The sequence below is a fragment of the Watersipora subatra genome, chromosome 3, assembly GCF_963576615.1.
Source record: "Watersipora subatra chromosome 3, tzWatSuba1.1, whole genome shotgun sequence".
NCBI classification, from domain to species: Eukaryota; Metazoa; Bryozoa; class Gymnolaemata; order Cheilostomatida; family Watersiporidae; genus Watersipora; species Watersipora subatra.
The window spans coordinates 4,480,851-4,496,862 of record NC_088710.1 but is presented as its reverse complement, the minus strand read 5'-3'; the positions used below and the strand labels follow the sequence as shown (position 1 = coordinate 4,496,862).

Genomic DNA, 16,012 nt, shown 5'->3' with positions numbered 1-16,012 from the left:
AAAGATTCAACAATGTTACATGCCCGCAGAAATATAATAATATAAATTGACCTAAATATTTCGGTGGAACGTCAATATTCACAACAGCTTTGCAAAAGATTGAAAAATATGCACATTCAAAGTCTGAATATAAGCCAAGATCTGTGCCAAAGGTGATAAAATTAGCAAATGTATCACAAACCACAGCACAGGCATGATATAGCAAAGCATGTGATGCAAAAATTCGAATTGATAAAACAAAAATGCAAGCGTTTACAAATACTGATCTGCACCAATGCAGCGTTTACCTATCGTACCATCCAGTGAACACCAAATCAATTCTATAATTATCAGGCAATCGACTTCCTTTGTGGAGCCAGCGGTCTTTGGTACATTATGTTAGGGCAAATTCACGTTAGTGAGTCAATACCTAGAGTTAACACACTAGCAAGCACAAAACACCAACAACACTGAGGTATGGCACAGCAAGACCACAAATTTACAGACGACTCCTGGACGCAAGAGTCCGGGAGTGTCAGGCTTAGCACCATATTTAAACTCCTTCAAGTACCCCGTGTTCGTTGACTGTCAAGTGCACTAGTGACACAGCGTGTGATCGAGAGTGCAATGGCAAATGGCAGCTAGCTTCACCGAATTAGCTACTTGACACATTAGGGTTCTACCGAACGAGGACAGTGGAAGCTAGCTACCTGTCGCACAATTGCCGACTAGAAACAGTGGTGTTTAGAGAACTACAAGCTTAATAGAAATCAACAACAGCTATACCTTGACTACTCTAGTCAGTCAGTGTGTTGTGCACTTGCCATCTTTTGACTTGCCTGCAGGAGAAAGTACAAAGCTTTGCATTTCTTGGAACTGTTATCATGGAGTCTGCTAGAACATCGCCCATTCATTATTTTTCAATGCCAGATGATCAGCTGACATTGAGCAAGAAAGAAAGCAAGTCCTATGATCAACAACCATATACTGATAATGATGAGATAACCATCAAATTGACAACATCTGGTGGGAGGCTCGTATGTTAATCTATGTAGGCCTGTAACCACCTGTATGGCCATGAGGGGACGGTACGCGGTGCTGATGTAAGGCAGCAGTGGAATTTGGTCTATTGAAACCAGTCTGAGGTTGAGCAGAGCTGACAGTCATCATCGGACGAGTAGGACTGGAGTTCGATATTTCCATATCCTCTTCCATGTGGTGCGAGGAGGTCGTACCAGCCACATTGAAGCCAAATGTCGCATTTCCTAGATCTGGAGCTCTACAATGATAACACAACTGACTGTGTCAAGCCTCTCACCCGTTTTAAATATTAGGAGTTCTAGAAAACTACACATTGACAACATCCTTGAGAATTGAAAGAAAAAAGTAAAGATTAAAAGTAATGATAATTGATGCCATGAGGGCCAGAGATGTCTTTTAAACCAATCCATGTACCTATTCAACTAACGCAGAAACAGTGATATGAAACCATTTTCCTCCCTCGTGTAACTAGAGCAGTCTTCATTGATCAATCGGAATTTCAGATGAATAAGAGGTTGTGAGAGGTGGTGAAGCGTATCAGGTATAACTGGTGCAGATGTCCTTAGACATTTATGGTACATATACTGTATTGGCACATATTGAGAAGCCATTTTTGAACAGTGCTTATGTTTATGTAAGTGAGAATTTGTGTTTTTGAATCATAAATTGGTCCAAAAACACAGATTATCACACGCAAAATTCCATGAAGAATTTTCTGACAAAGATTTTATGAAGTGAGTCCATAAACTGATTACCAGCTCCTCATTGCTGTGATTTTTATTATATACATTCTCTAATGGTTGGAGTTTTTGCAGTAATATCTTGTTTTATTGGCAACTTTTATTTAATTGGATGTTTCATATTATTGCTATTGTTATACAAGTAACGACGGAGAAAACTACACAATTTTTACCGTTAAAAAAGACACAAACTATTGCAAGCTTCATTATATTGAGAGCCAGGTATACAAATTTGCAAGGAACACAGGAGTAACAAAAGTTGGGATGAAAAACTGAATAACTCCATGTAAACTTACTCAAACTGCTAACAAAAATTACATTCTTTCTTTTTTAATACTTGAACAAAATTTTCTTTCAGAATCGATATGAGCTTTTTACATGTTTCATTGATTTAGGAGAGCTCATGGATGCCCAATGTATAACAAACTGTAAAAATATACATGTATGAACAGACATGTATGAACATTAATGTTTGTTGTTCATATATGGCAGTTGACATCATGTGTAGTTTTAATGACCTAGTGAGTAGTTATGCCATAGCAACTCGCTGTTGGAAACAACAGCAAAAATTTTTTGGCAATACGTACAGCTTGGCCATCAGTTCAAAGAACTTCAAGTGTCTTCAGCTGCCCACCAAGTGTTCAATTTAAAACAGTTTGGTTGGCAGTTATTGCAAAGATTTATTTACAAGGTCAAATGACAAAATAGATTTCTGGGGCCAAGCAACTTTCTATCACATTGAATACCTGAACGATATGCTATCTCTGTAAAGCTGTGTTAAATAACAGTGTGTATTATTATTATTCTACAACTATTCATGTAAGACTTGCCTTCTTCTAAAGATTTCCTAAAGTCGACATAAAATATAATATTTTGAATCTTCAGAGGGCAGTTATTCATATGCCGGAAAGACCAAGATCTTGGCAGCGAGTGGCAGCCTGCGCTTGTTATTTCAAAAAATGCTGGCAGTTCATATCATAGCCAAACCTTGACGCAGTTCGGAGGTCATTACATGTTCAACTGTTTAATTCCTTAGTTACACGCAACTTTTCTGAGAAAGGCGAGAGCGTATTGAAAAATAATTGTTACAATCAAGATGACCCAACAACCTGGCTTATTTCCCAACACAAGTCATGACGTTTGATGTAGCAATTGCTTGTGCCTATAATAATGTGAAAACTTGTTGGCAACATAAAATTGGACAGGAACCAACTACTATTGACAAGAGAGACCATATAAGGTATTTAGACTGTAGTGAGCATAAGATTATCTCCTGCTTGTAACCTTAATCTATGGACCTCAGTCTATGCTTACGACACTGCCCTTCCAGGCATATATGATAGAACGTTGTACTTGGATACGATACGGAAGATCTCGCAATGTATAATCCATGGTGATTAAATTAAACTAGACTAGTGTTCACCGGATTTAATCCATGATTGCAATCTTTTAACGTCATTTTCAAAAGGCTCTGAATGAAAATGGTCTAATATCCCCAGGCAGGTAGGTTTATAAATACATTCAGTAAACGAAAACCTTGAGTTATATATAACATTCTGTGTCGCTTTATTTCATCTCAGGATACAGAGCAAATTGTAAACGATTTCAACTCGAAATATAATTTTTAGTACTAGCGTTTGAGACGTAAATGTCAAATCATAACTATAACAATGTTGACTTGAACCTCCACAAATTATAAAAACAGTCTACAATTGTGTTTAAATTTCTGAGAAATACAGTTAAAATTCTTCTTGCAACCACCTCTACACCAACAAATTTTTCGACATAGGCCTTAAAACGCTAGCAAATATTTATCTCCATACTCGAGGTACATTCTAACATACAATGTTATAAAGTTCTCATAACAGCAATTCCGTAAATGAAAGCAGAACCTGATGAGAACTGAAAAAATAATAACGGATTTAAAAAAATATGTTAGATAAAAATACAAGCAAGGCTTAGTTAGGGTTAGTTATGCCATGGATCTGCTATCACTACAATCATCTCCGACGAAACCCTTCAGCTCGAGAGCCTTAAAAGTGAAGTATCAATAACAAGTACCTTTTATCGTTTACTGCTTTATTAATTTAGTTGTCAGCATTATACAACTTCAATTTTTTACATTTAGGTTTTTTAATTTAATTACTTTTATAAAAGTAGTTTCAAAAAGTGTAATGAGCTGCAGTATTTATCCAAGAGTTATACGCTTATGACCTATGGAACAAACTGAAAACAGTGTATTCTTGTTAAGAAGTTTTGGTCCAACAGGAAGTGATTTTAACATATGAATCAGATATCAGAATGAACTTCATATGCAGTAGTTTGACTATAACAAACTTTTTACACAGTACATTAGCTGTCTTGTAGCACACACTTTTTACTTTCGATGAGCTTCTAGAGCAACTGAACAATTAATCAACTCCATACAAATACCTACACTACAACCATATTTTATATCCTTATACTTTCACACTGAATCAGATACTTTGGACAAAGAATGTGCCACTGGCATACCAAGCATTGAACACAATGTGAACTTTAAATAGATATTATACATATTGTGAATAAACACGATGATATGCGCTGTTGCACTAACCTAAAAGACCCATCTTGTATAGTTTCCGGTGGTTTAATTATTTGACCGGCGCCTGCAAGTGGTGTTATGTAAAAAGAAATAATATCTGACATGCTCCCACCACGAGATGGTCATCTGGCTCACGCCACAAAGACCGATACGTCATGCATGACATTCCTTCTTAGTGGTGTGTGTGCTACGACCCGGCTCTTACTCAAGACATTCCGAGTAGCGATGACACTTGTGTTGGACGATTATGAAAAGGGATTTTAGAATGCTGTTGGCCAATAAGACTGTAGCTAATGGTCCCAACTATACTAGTGAACGTCATAAAAGACGAATCAGCTTACAAAAGTGAGTATTTGAAATAGAGTGCTTATAACGGATCAGGAAACTTGGATAGTATCCAATCTTGTGTAGAGGCGCAGCCAGGATATACCTCCCTATTTTTAATACAAAATAATAGTGATTCAGTACGAATAAAAAGCGAGATAATTTCACCTACCGTTACAAATGTTAGCTAGCTTTGGCCCTACATGAATAAAAGTGTTAGTTTTCACATTTGCCGCATTTTGAACACATGAAAAATACAACAACCAGATCATGAAAACTGTTTCATTCGCAACATTCTCAGGGCAAACTCTACATGCGAGTTAATTGCATTACAGTCGAATAAATCAGGAAGCAAAGAATGGCTTTTTGATAGGAGTAAATGAAATATTCAAATGTCTTTCAGGAAATAGCAGCCTTATTAGTTTATGAATAGACTCCTTGTTACAATCTATCGTGTTTATGACCCCAGGTAGACCTTATCACTGATGAAACATTCACCGACCTTTTCATCTTTATCATTCTACAACAGCTGTCACATCGGCCTAACAGTGTTAGAGGGTTACTACTATCTAATGGCTGATAGCTGGCATAGAATGACTCAAGTTTGCTGTTGAGCATTAAGCACGACTCAAGTTAAACAAAAACTAACGCCTAGTTCACAGGAGATCGAAATCTTAAAGGTTGACTTGCAACCAAATTCACATTACAGTTATTTAGTATCATAAGATTCACTATGTCTTACTATGTTGTGTGGTAGGTACAAAATATGTGGGAATGTGATTACAAGCTCTTAAAAGCTAAAAAACGAACAGTTCATCGCAGCCACACGAGACCGCTGTAGTTTGGATTCGCTTTCCAAAATGGCTCAAATGGGACGTAGTTGTTACAGGATGGTTTTTGTTTACACTTTCATCCAACCTCATTCGTCGAAATATTTTCACAAATATACTTCACGCATTCAAAAAAAAAACCATGTCTATTGTTCTTACGCGTCTGTTTTATCGTCATTGTAATGCTGTCACTTTTAGCACCGATATCTTATAACTTACCGTAAAAAATCGTTAAACTTTTCAACCTTAGCTCGAAGGAGTACATATCATTGTCTGATAATTATGACGAGCCTGTTGGTCATTTGTGATAACCGAAAAGTGCTGCAAAAATTATTTGCAAAGTATTGGGTCACGTGATCAGATTACGACTTGACGATTGAATAATGCTGAAACAAAACTGTAAAGTAGCGAGCATCTATATTTGATACGGGGTCTTCGGTAAAACCCAAAGTGTTTGTCATAAACTGGTGCTACGATAAGTTTTATATTGAACTTTTTATTGGCTTTTCAATTCACGTGAGAACATCACATGACAAGACGATAACCAAACTGTAATGACTACGTCAGATAAATAAGGAGATTCCAATCTACGGAGGCTTTTCGTTTTTGAGCTTTTAAGAGCTTGTAATCACATTTCCACATATTTTGCACCAACAACACAACAGAGTAAGACATGGTGAATCTTTTGATACCATATAACTGTAATGTGAATTTTGTTGCAAGTCAACCTTTAAATGATGTCTGGATGAAGTGAAACATTAATTTCGTCTGGGCAGTCATATCTCACCAAAATTCTCTTGACATTTTGACTCCCTGATTAAGTCGATGACACCTTAAGCATACTCTACACGAGCCTTAACACCAATACTTTCCTGTGAACAATTGACCAATAGCATACAAGTCATGTGCAAAAGTATGGAGCCGCCCCGTGAATTTGCATGAACTCAGAATAATAGAATAAAAAGAACTATTTCAAATATAACAAAGCAAGGTATCATTTTAATCCTCGGTCTCCTCTTCGAGATGGTGCCATTTGAAGCATAATTACAAAATTTACTTCACTTGTGTAATCTCCTAAAGGACATGGCACTCTCACTCAAATAAGTGTAGCACAGTAGACGCTCCTATAATGTTTACATTCTATAACGCAAATTCCAGATAGGCCTAACGTAAAAAATTTATATGAAGTTTTTGCTTTGTACTACAAAAAAACTCCTTATAACGTAAAGTGTCAAGTCAGGCGAGTTCTCAAATTCTATTTGAATGTAAGTTTATTTCGACATACTTGCGGAAGAAATAACGCGGTGCATATAGCGTTATATGTATTATATATAACTTTCGCGGCATTCTAGTATGTCGTAATAGATCGTTAAATGTGTCGACAAAAAGAAGAACAGGATAGCGGCAATTGTTCATAAATACAAAGGCGATCAATCGGTGCAGGTTTTACAGCGCCAGTCTACCAATCTTAATGTCACGAGTTGGAGTTGCGTCGAAAGTTATCTTTCATCCTAACCTTGACCCCTGGATACAGATAGACGACGAACAGGTAGAACTGTTTTTTATTGTACAAATATTTTGTTTTTTTGATTTATTGTAGACGTACAAAATATTTGTTATTAGTTTTACTTTGCAGAATAGACTTTGCTGTTTAGAAAAAATAAGCAAATCGTTGTAAGTAAATGTGCAGTTCCTATCAATTTGTTGTAAAATTACCGCAATAATTATCTATGAAACCAGTGAGATTGATTATAAAAAAGAGAAAAGTTGTCGAGGCAAACCAATAATGCTCCAGTTACGGTACAACCCAAAAGATATGTTGTCGAAATTCTGATAGTCTTGAGTTTTAGCTTTGTGTACAAAAAATCTTGCCAATATGTTAAATAGAACTGGAAATATTTGCAAAGATCTCAGGCTATGTCAGAAAAGTTACTTTGTCAAGTTTTTGTAAGTTTGAGAATAAGGCTAGGAATTTGTCCACATCAAGACACTCAATTGATGAAGAAATAGCTGCAAATATTGATGAGTTAGCAAATGACAGTGACAGTGGATGACTGTGATGACGAGGAAGGTAAGTAAAATTGGAAACACTCTCAGAATTAGGCACAGTAAATGAAAACGACAGCATGAGTGAATGAAATGTCAGTGCAGTTTCACTTTATTTAGTTTGTCAAGAAATGGTTTGACGAATGGATGATTTAGACTCACTCGTTGATAGATTCCTGATGGTTGTAACTCATCAATCTTTGGTCACACTTACATCTTATATGATCAGTTACCTTGGCCAAACTATTATTGGATATGTAAGTGACTACTGGCTAATAGTAGTAGATTACTAGTTCTAAACTGCTTCTATGTAGTATACTGCTGCACAGTAGGATATTTTACATTCTACATTAAAAGTCAGACTCAATATTCATGTAGGCTATGTACATGGAGGTTAGGAAGGGGTAGGGGTGGGAATTGCAGCAACAAGCCCTCTGCTAACGTAAAGCGTCCTCGACGAGAAACACCATTTATGTGCAAAGAAAGTGATGTGCCATTATAAGTCGACTGTTTTTGTCATATCATAGGCCCAACGCAAGATAATAATATGCTATGTCAGACATAAATAATAAAAGTATTTACTGCAATAAACAATACCTAGTACTCTGTTTAACAAAATTAGCACTTTTGCTTTGAAAAGGCATTCTTTGTTCTGAAGCTACATAGATTAGATTCCGCAGAATAAACTCATGTTTAGTATGATATGAAGGCTCATGCCTTCAGCTTCTAAGTGGTGTGCTCATACACGATTTTACTAGCTACTAGCATTACAGTGAATGCATTATATAAATGGAAAACCTCAAAACGGTCAGCCACTGGAGGGAGGATTGTACTAAAACGACCAGACTTGAAAGTGTTAATTCCAAACCAACTCAAACTAACTATAAGATAAATGTGACAAAGTGAAAAGTGAATTGCTGTGTAGGAAAGGGCATGGGTTACATCCACTACGTATTTTCAAATACAAGGAATCTCACAAACCCGTGATACAAGAATGTGAAGACCTCGGTCACCAATCATTAAGCGTACCAAACTAACCGCAAATATCGGTTTGCATTATCACATTTACTAAAAGAAGGATGACATGAGAATTTTACAAACAACACAGTTGTAACCTCTTCATCTTTTATCTTTAAAAGAACATTTGGATTGCCTCCCTCAGTTTACACTTTATCTAATGGTGCACTAAAACGCTGTACACTATACACTTTATCTAATGGTGCACTAAAACGCTGTACACTATACACTTTATCTAATGGTGCACTAAAACGCTGTACACTATACACTTTATCTAATGGTGCACTAAAACGCTGTACACTATACACTTTATCTAATGGTGCACTAAAACGCTGTACACTATACACTTTATCTAATGGTGCACTAAAACGCTGTACACAATACACTTTATCTAATGGTGCACTAAAATGCTATACACTTTCCTGTGGCTTTGGCAAGACTTTGGAGAAGAACATACAATGACAAATTGAAGAAATGGCTATTTTTTATATTACTAGAGGAAGCTAAAAATAGAAGGATTGTGCATGCGTCATTTTTGTAACAGCTAAACAAGTTTCATTCATAGCAAACCAACAGATTTGTAGTATTAAACTATACAGATTTTCAACTGATGCAAAATATATGATCAATATTGCTCATATTGAGAGGTGGCAGCGGGTAGCAGAAACAAACTCCTTTGAAATATATTCCCAAGCAATTAAGTACGACAAGAATGCATGCATAATTATTGTTGTACTATGATATGGCAATATATTATCCGATATAATTTTGGTGACAAGTCTTAGGCCATCTTAAACCAAGTTCTACAAAATCCTCAAACAAAAAAAGGACGATGTAACAATGTACCCCCTAGCATTAAGTTCGTTTGGCTACACTAGTAGAAAGTCGGCTACATAACTGAAATGGAGATAATTTGCATTGGAGATAATTTGCATTGGCCGTTGTCCTATATACTATCAATTACTCTAAGAGAAAATCACTACTGAATAAAATAGCTGTTTGCCCAATGGTGAGCCCCAAAATGCATACACGGCAGCTGTCAAGCCTTCTTTAACTGGTTTCTGTTGAAGACCATCTTTAGGTTGCACGACCGCATGTTGAGGCTTCAATTTTTGTAAAATTAACCCAGTATAATTAGTGAGCTAACAAGTAATCAGTAACAAGAAAGGCAAGTAATAGCCTTTGACTTAAAACCCCACATCAAACAAGTTTATGCAAAATGGAATTTCTTTTACTATGAAATGGCAGACAAGTATGGCAACATTTTTTCAACACATGCTTGGCAACTCAGAACAAGGCAAGGGTAGCAGTAAAGGCTTGGCTATGAATTAGGCGCAAGACTCCACAAACGTGTGGTCCAAATTGATTTGACATGAAAACAATTCACTGAAAATAGCTCGACTTGGCACAATCATAAGAACTAAGTGTTTTCAATACAAAATTTCATTTTAACAGCTTTCACAGCTACGATGTGACATATTTTCCAGGAGATAAGGTATAAAGATTTCTAAGTCATCAACCAGCTAAATATGAACAAGCCGATGAAGATCAACTAGTAACGATTTAAACAGCGTTATCTATCTTGAGTGGAATCGTTGCTTACAATTATTAGGAATCGGCGCACCGGTACGGCCAACCCGACTGCTCATCGCTGGATACAGATGATGCTGTAGCTTCTTATCTGATAAATCCTATTACGCTAACATGAACAAATGACTCATATCACTAGTGTAACTAAATATTCTAAATAGTTGTAGTCAGACATAATGATGCGGCATTCAAAAAATCATACCTCATAGCTGAGCGCGGACTGAGGAGGCCCTTGCGGGGAGACCTCATCTCTTTTGAGGAAATCCAAGGTTGACTATGAATCTCTTGTAAGACAGATGGGGCTATATAAGTAAAGCCCTACAAATACCACTTCCATTTAATCCATTTATAGAGTAGCTCAGGAAAATACAAATTGAGAGGAGTGAACAGAGAAAGCGACCAGAATGTGATGGTAAGTCCAGGTCTGTGTATGTAGCTCCATCATTCTCGTAATAAAATGCCTTACGACTACCATTACTTGCAAAATAAAAACACAAGAACAAATATACATTTCAAAAAGTGATTTAATTACCCTCTCTTGACAAAATAGGAAAGATCGAATGATGAGATGACAACAATGGATAGAAACTGTCTACATAGAATTGCCTTGTCAACTCAAACATGCTGGTTTTAGGCACAGTGTCTAGACACATTCTTAGTCCAAGACAACCTCTGGTACTTGGCTTTAATTAGCATATCACATTTTGGTTCATTGTCATTCTTGCTCTGGTTGTGAAATATTTCAAAGAAATCATTGCATTTCAAATATTGAACAACACGTTGTAAGACACAAAACCGTGGCAGGCCCATAATAACCCTGAATAAATGCCGGAAGAAACCAGCACAAGAAACTGACAGGAATGTGTACGAAGCTTGAGATAGACGGGTAAACTCACCAGAAACACAGCATTGGCACTTTCGCTAAGCATGTTGTCATCAGGCGAATCGACTGGCGTCTGTCGGGTGAACTTAGTATCAAACTGGCTCACGTCTTCCTCACTAGTCTGCATAAATAATCATACTAGACCAGACCGTGACATTTCGCTTGAAATGACTGATCGGAAGAGCTTGCAGAAGATGAATGAATGTAGAAGCGGACTACTAGGACATAGGATAAATAGACGGGAACATAGAGCGAGCATAGAGTGTGGAGACCAATACTGGACGGAGAGACAAAATATATGATTTAAAAAATTAGAGAATGGGAAGATAGGAAAGAGGTGAAAAGGTGATGATAGAGGGCTGGAAAGGAAGGAGACAAAAGAGTACCGCAGGTTGATTGTATCTGCGACAAATGAGAAATTACAAGGAGATGCAACAAACGAAACTTGCATAATCAAAATTCTAAGCTCATCATCTTCACCTGCAGAACAATGGAAGCCAGGCACAATTATTCGCTTGATGTATATTATGTATATGTATGTATATATATATTATTATATGATGATTATTCTATTATGTATGACCAGAGAAGAACGCTGCCGACAAGACAAAAACAAGTTTATACAACCGTTATTAAAACAGTAGTAGGTGTAAATATATATTTTCCTAGTATCATTACTGTTGCTTAACCCTTTGACCAGGTATTAGCCCCCCAAAAACAACCGAAACTCATGTACTTTATTTTCGAAATTTCAATAAAATCAATATTTTATGAACATGCATAGCTCAAATCTTAAACTTACTTCTATGAACATAAATTTTTGTACATATACATTCATTCACATATGTACTACTCAAAAAAATACAACCATGAGCAATTGCCCATGTATAAAATGCTTGGAAGCAATTTTTTTCGGTAGAGTCAAACGCTAGAACGTAACCGTGCGAGCCACCATAACGATCGTTTTCTCTGTATATTACAAGTATATTAAAAGACCAAAAAAGTTTACATCACTTCCATCATTTGAATTATTTTTATTCTGATCAGACAAAAAATCACTAACGATCGCAGGATCAAGAAATCTTTTATTTTACCGTTTAGAAAGTCGAGCCGATGTTGACTGGTTTTTCCAACTTTTATTCTTTTCCAAGGAGGCGCGACTTGTTTAGCTTTTAGCACAAAGCAACGCCTCTCAGATAATCGTTTCATATTGTAAATCATCGACCGATATCCTGTTGATTGTTAGATTGGTTGATTGTTTAACGCTACTAGGCGACAGCTTTATAAACGTCTACCGAATAGACATAAATGTCGTTTCCCCACGCAACCGATAAACGACATTCTGGTCGTTTCCCCTGCCAAAGGGTTAAAAACATTATCGCTACAAACTTTAGGGACTGCAAAATTCATTGACTCACTACTTCCTGATCAATATTTAGAAACTATTAACTTTTCAAATAGTACGATAATCAGGTCATGAAAGTTCTACAAAATGATCCGGAGTAGAATGATGGCAAGCATGAGGACTCTGCATGGCTGACTTGAATAATGAATCTAATTCATTTACAAATATTTGAGTTGAAAAACCGGCAGTTTAATCAGAACCAAGGAGATTAAATGCACTGAAGCCTTAACACTGGCACAACCTTAGCCTTCTTCATTCATTGATTTACAACACAAATCAGCCTCGGTACTAGGAATGTTGATGGACATGACATCATACACGAAAACCACAGGGCTGAGAAACCAAAAAACTATAAAAAAAAGTGAGAGCTACAAGGAGAAAAGAGTTGGCAAGATTTGGAATGATCAGAAGGGGCTAATACGGCGAAATGATGAGGAGAGGACCGAAAGGGTATGCGAGAAGAGGAAGTGATGACACCGGTGAAAAGGAAGCTTATACTGCTACACCGCTGACGTGTCTCACGATTACTCATCTGTCGTTAAAAATGGTTGTCTGCTGATAAGGGAGGAGAAATAAACTAAACTAGCTTCCCCATCACCATTTGACCTTAGCGACACATCTGATAACAACATAAGGATTCACAAACAAATTCGGCAAGTGGCAATTGCGACATCAATTCCAAGAATGGTTAAAATGATTAACTGGAGGTTTAGAGTCAAAGAACAACACTACAAATATAATTAGCACCATAGAAAACTAACAGTAACATTTTATTTTGTTTGTTAGTCTCTCGAAAACTGTCAATTCATGGGCGGCACCATCCCTAAACAATATACCACTGTCCATACTGACTTGTCAATACATCACAGAAAACAATTAATGGATGAATAAGCAGCAATCTTGCTTAAATTGGGACATGTAAAGCTTCATATTAGTGACATTTCTGGCCTTACCATCCCAGAAATAATTCCTGACATTACAAGCACTCGTATCACAAATGGAAGGACACTGGAACCTACTCTCTGCGCGCATCTTAGACACTACAGAATGAGTCAGATTGAGCCTGCGTGTCATGCAGTGAACGTCATCTAATAAGCTTCACATACAAGGAAGATAAGGAAGTGATATAGTATGACAACATACAATGTTGGGTTTGAAGGGAGGTTCTAGCTTAAGGTTCCTACAGTCTGTCCAGTTGATGTGTCTAAAAAATAGGTGGTTCTTGATGGCTGCGCTGTCATCCACTCCAGCACCGAGTCTTTCAGTTACGTTCTTCTTCAGTAGCTACATATGCAATAAATAGGAAATGGAGTGACACGCTATGGAACTTAGTTTTTGGCTGCACAGAAAGCTAAGTGACAAGCAATGTGACAGTGAAATGTGTGTTATACTGCCAGCTATGTCAACTAGTAAATCTCAAAAAAGATACCAGATGAGTGCTACTGTCTACACTGTCTACAAACTAGCTTTGCTAAACAACATAGAAAGTCAGAAAGATGATGTCATTGGCTTTTTGCGTTGTTAAAAACTTCATTTGGATATAAGCTATAAAGCAATGTAAACCGTACATGGATTATCTCTAACATGTCACGATTTATGAGCACAAGAACATCTAACACTTTTGATATTTTATAAACACTTAACCGGCATGAGCACCTTCAGTGGATATCAATATTTGTTGGACACATATTTGTTAGCTAACGAAGATACCAAAAGAGCTATTGCCTCAACACCCTACATTTCATCCAACCATATTTTTGGATAAAAGAAAACCAGCCAAAACTTATTTGAAACGCTTGCTTTACAAAGAAGAGTTGGCATTAGTGTGTAAAACTTATCTAAGCATTAGGATGATACATCCATGGCGCCTTTACATCCGTTTAGATATCTGTTGATGCCTAACCTTTTCTGCTATAATTACACTTGAAAAGCAATGGAGAGACAACGGTGCTGACGAGAGAACAGCAACGTCAGCGGCGACAAAGAATATTGTCCTACCTTCTTGATTAGACTGCGAGCTTCATTGCTAAGGTAAGGAGGTAAGTTGAGTTTAGCACGAAGAATTTTGTCTATAGTTTTTTTCCTGTTTTCAGCAGTGAATGGAGGCTACAAGTAAAATGTAATGGCTAGCAAATGTCAACAATTCCCTAAGTTTTAGTTGGTAAATATTTTAAATTGTTTCCTCAGGTTATAAACACTACAAAGAAAGGACAACTCCAATTTACAATAACAAATAATCACATGTCAATAGCAAAGTGATTTCTCAGTTTATAGTTGCCTTTAACCCTTTCATTGCTCTATGCGACTTCATGCGAATCTATGATCGACTGCTGTGGACGCATTTTTACGATAGTTAGTGATTGCGTAGTAACTGAATATTAATGATTCATGACAACATAACCAACAATCATTAGTATTTTTAAGGCGTTGAGAGTGATGTCTGAATATTTCTCTAAAAAATTAGCCTATAGTCATATAACAAATTATAATCTTGGATCAGAAAATTACGAGTCAAAAACAAACCTTCTTTTTCGGAGGATCAAACTTTTTAATTGTAGTATGGCTTCCGCAAGCACCTCCCATGAGGTACTAGGGTAGCTCATGAGGATGCTGAGGCACTAGGGTAGTTCACCTCAAGCACCTCCCATGTTAGAAAAAGAATAGCTTTTGTTGATGACATTATAGCCAATTCAGACTTGATTAAATACTCGGATAATAAAAGTGACAGCACTGACTCTGATGGTGGTAAAAGATCGTTTTGTAAGAGTAAGGAATATTGTAGAGGATCGTTATAGCTTCGTAGTGATCATAGCTTTACATAACAATACACATAATATGGATACATTGGAAATTTTGCATATTTCTGTTTGTTAACATGTTGGCAACATAAAATATGTAACAAACATGTTCTAGATAGGGTTAGAAATTGAAAACGCTGTACACATATGCAGAAACATCAGCAATTTGCAGTAAAATGGCTGGCTGTAGGCCGCAAGCTAAATTTGTACATACTTGAAGATGGCAGTGAAAGGATTAATTGCAGTCAAAAAGTCAAAAAAGTTGTTCCGCAAAAGTAAATATATGAAAAAGAAGAAACAGTCTGATCATTTTTCCAAAGAAGGAAATACAATAATGACATTTCAGTATGTAGTGTTGCTACTTACTGCCCCTGTCAGCATGTCATACATCAGTGCACCTAGACTCCACCAATCAACCGCCTTCCCGTGCCCTGTCCGTGTGAGAATCTCAGGTGCCCTGCAGTTACATACCAGACCCCTCCACAAACATTGTTACAGATATCTGTTTGGTAAATGCATTCCCTTCATCTATAATAGTTCAATATACAACATCTATAACTACCTATGCACAGAAATACACATACCTTCAATATCCTCTTTCCACAGGTGCAGATACATATGTGCATATTTAATAAAGAAACGCATTTTCACACAACTGTATTCTTATCAGAAGCATTAACACAAACGAAACACACTAGGGAAACATCGTTTTAATGGTTTCATGTATTTGACCAGCGATAAATACAATGTATTATGTCTTATTATTAGTATCCGT

At 36.7% G+C, this 16,012-nt stretch overlaps 1 protein-coding gene across 1 annotated transcript in view; it reads right to left on the bottom strand.

The window, feature by feature from the left end:
- Nucleotides 1-71: 71 nt before the first annotated feature.
- LOC137390243 (ribosomal protein S6 kinase beta-2-like) overlaps nt 72-16,012 on the bottom strand; it is a 34,172-nt gene continuing 18,231 nt past the window's right edge. The window contains exons 9-15 of the mRNA XM_068076568.1: nt 15,604-15,694; nt 14,438-14,545; nt 13,583-13,723; nt 11,048-11,155; nt 10,354-10,469; nt 1,047-1,258; nt 72-818 (exon numbers count right to left, since the gene is read on the bottom strand). Coding sequence (XP_067932669.1) covers nt 784-818; nt 1,047-1,258; nt 10,354-10,469; nt 11,048-11,155; nt 13,583-13,723; nt 14,438-14,545; nt 15,604-15,694 — 811 coding nt within the window. The 3' untranslated portion in view covers nt 72-783. The remainder of the gene's footprint in view (nt 819-1,046; nt 1,259-10,353; nt 10,470-11,047; nt 11,156-13,582; nt 13,724-14,437; nt 14,546-15,603; nt 15,695-16,012) is intronic.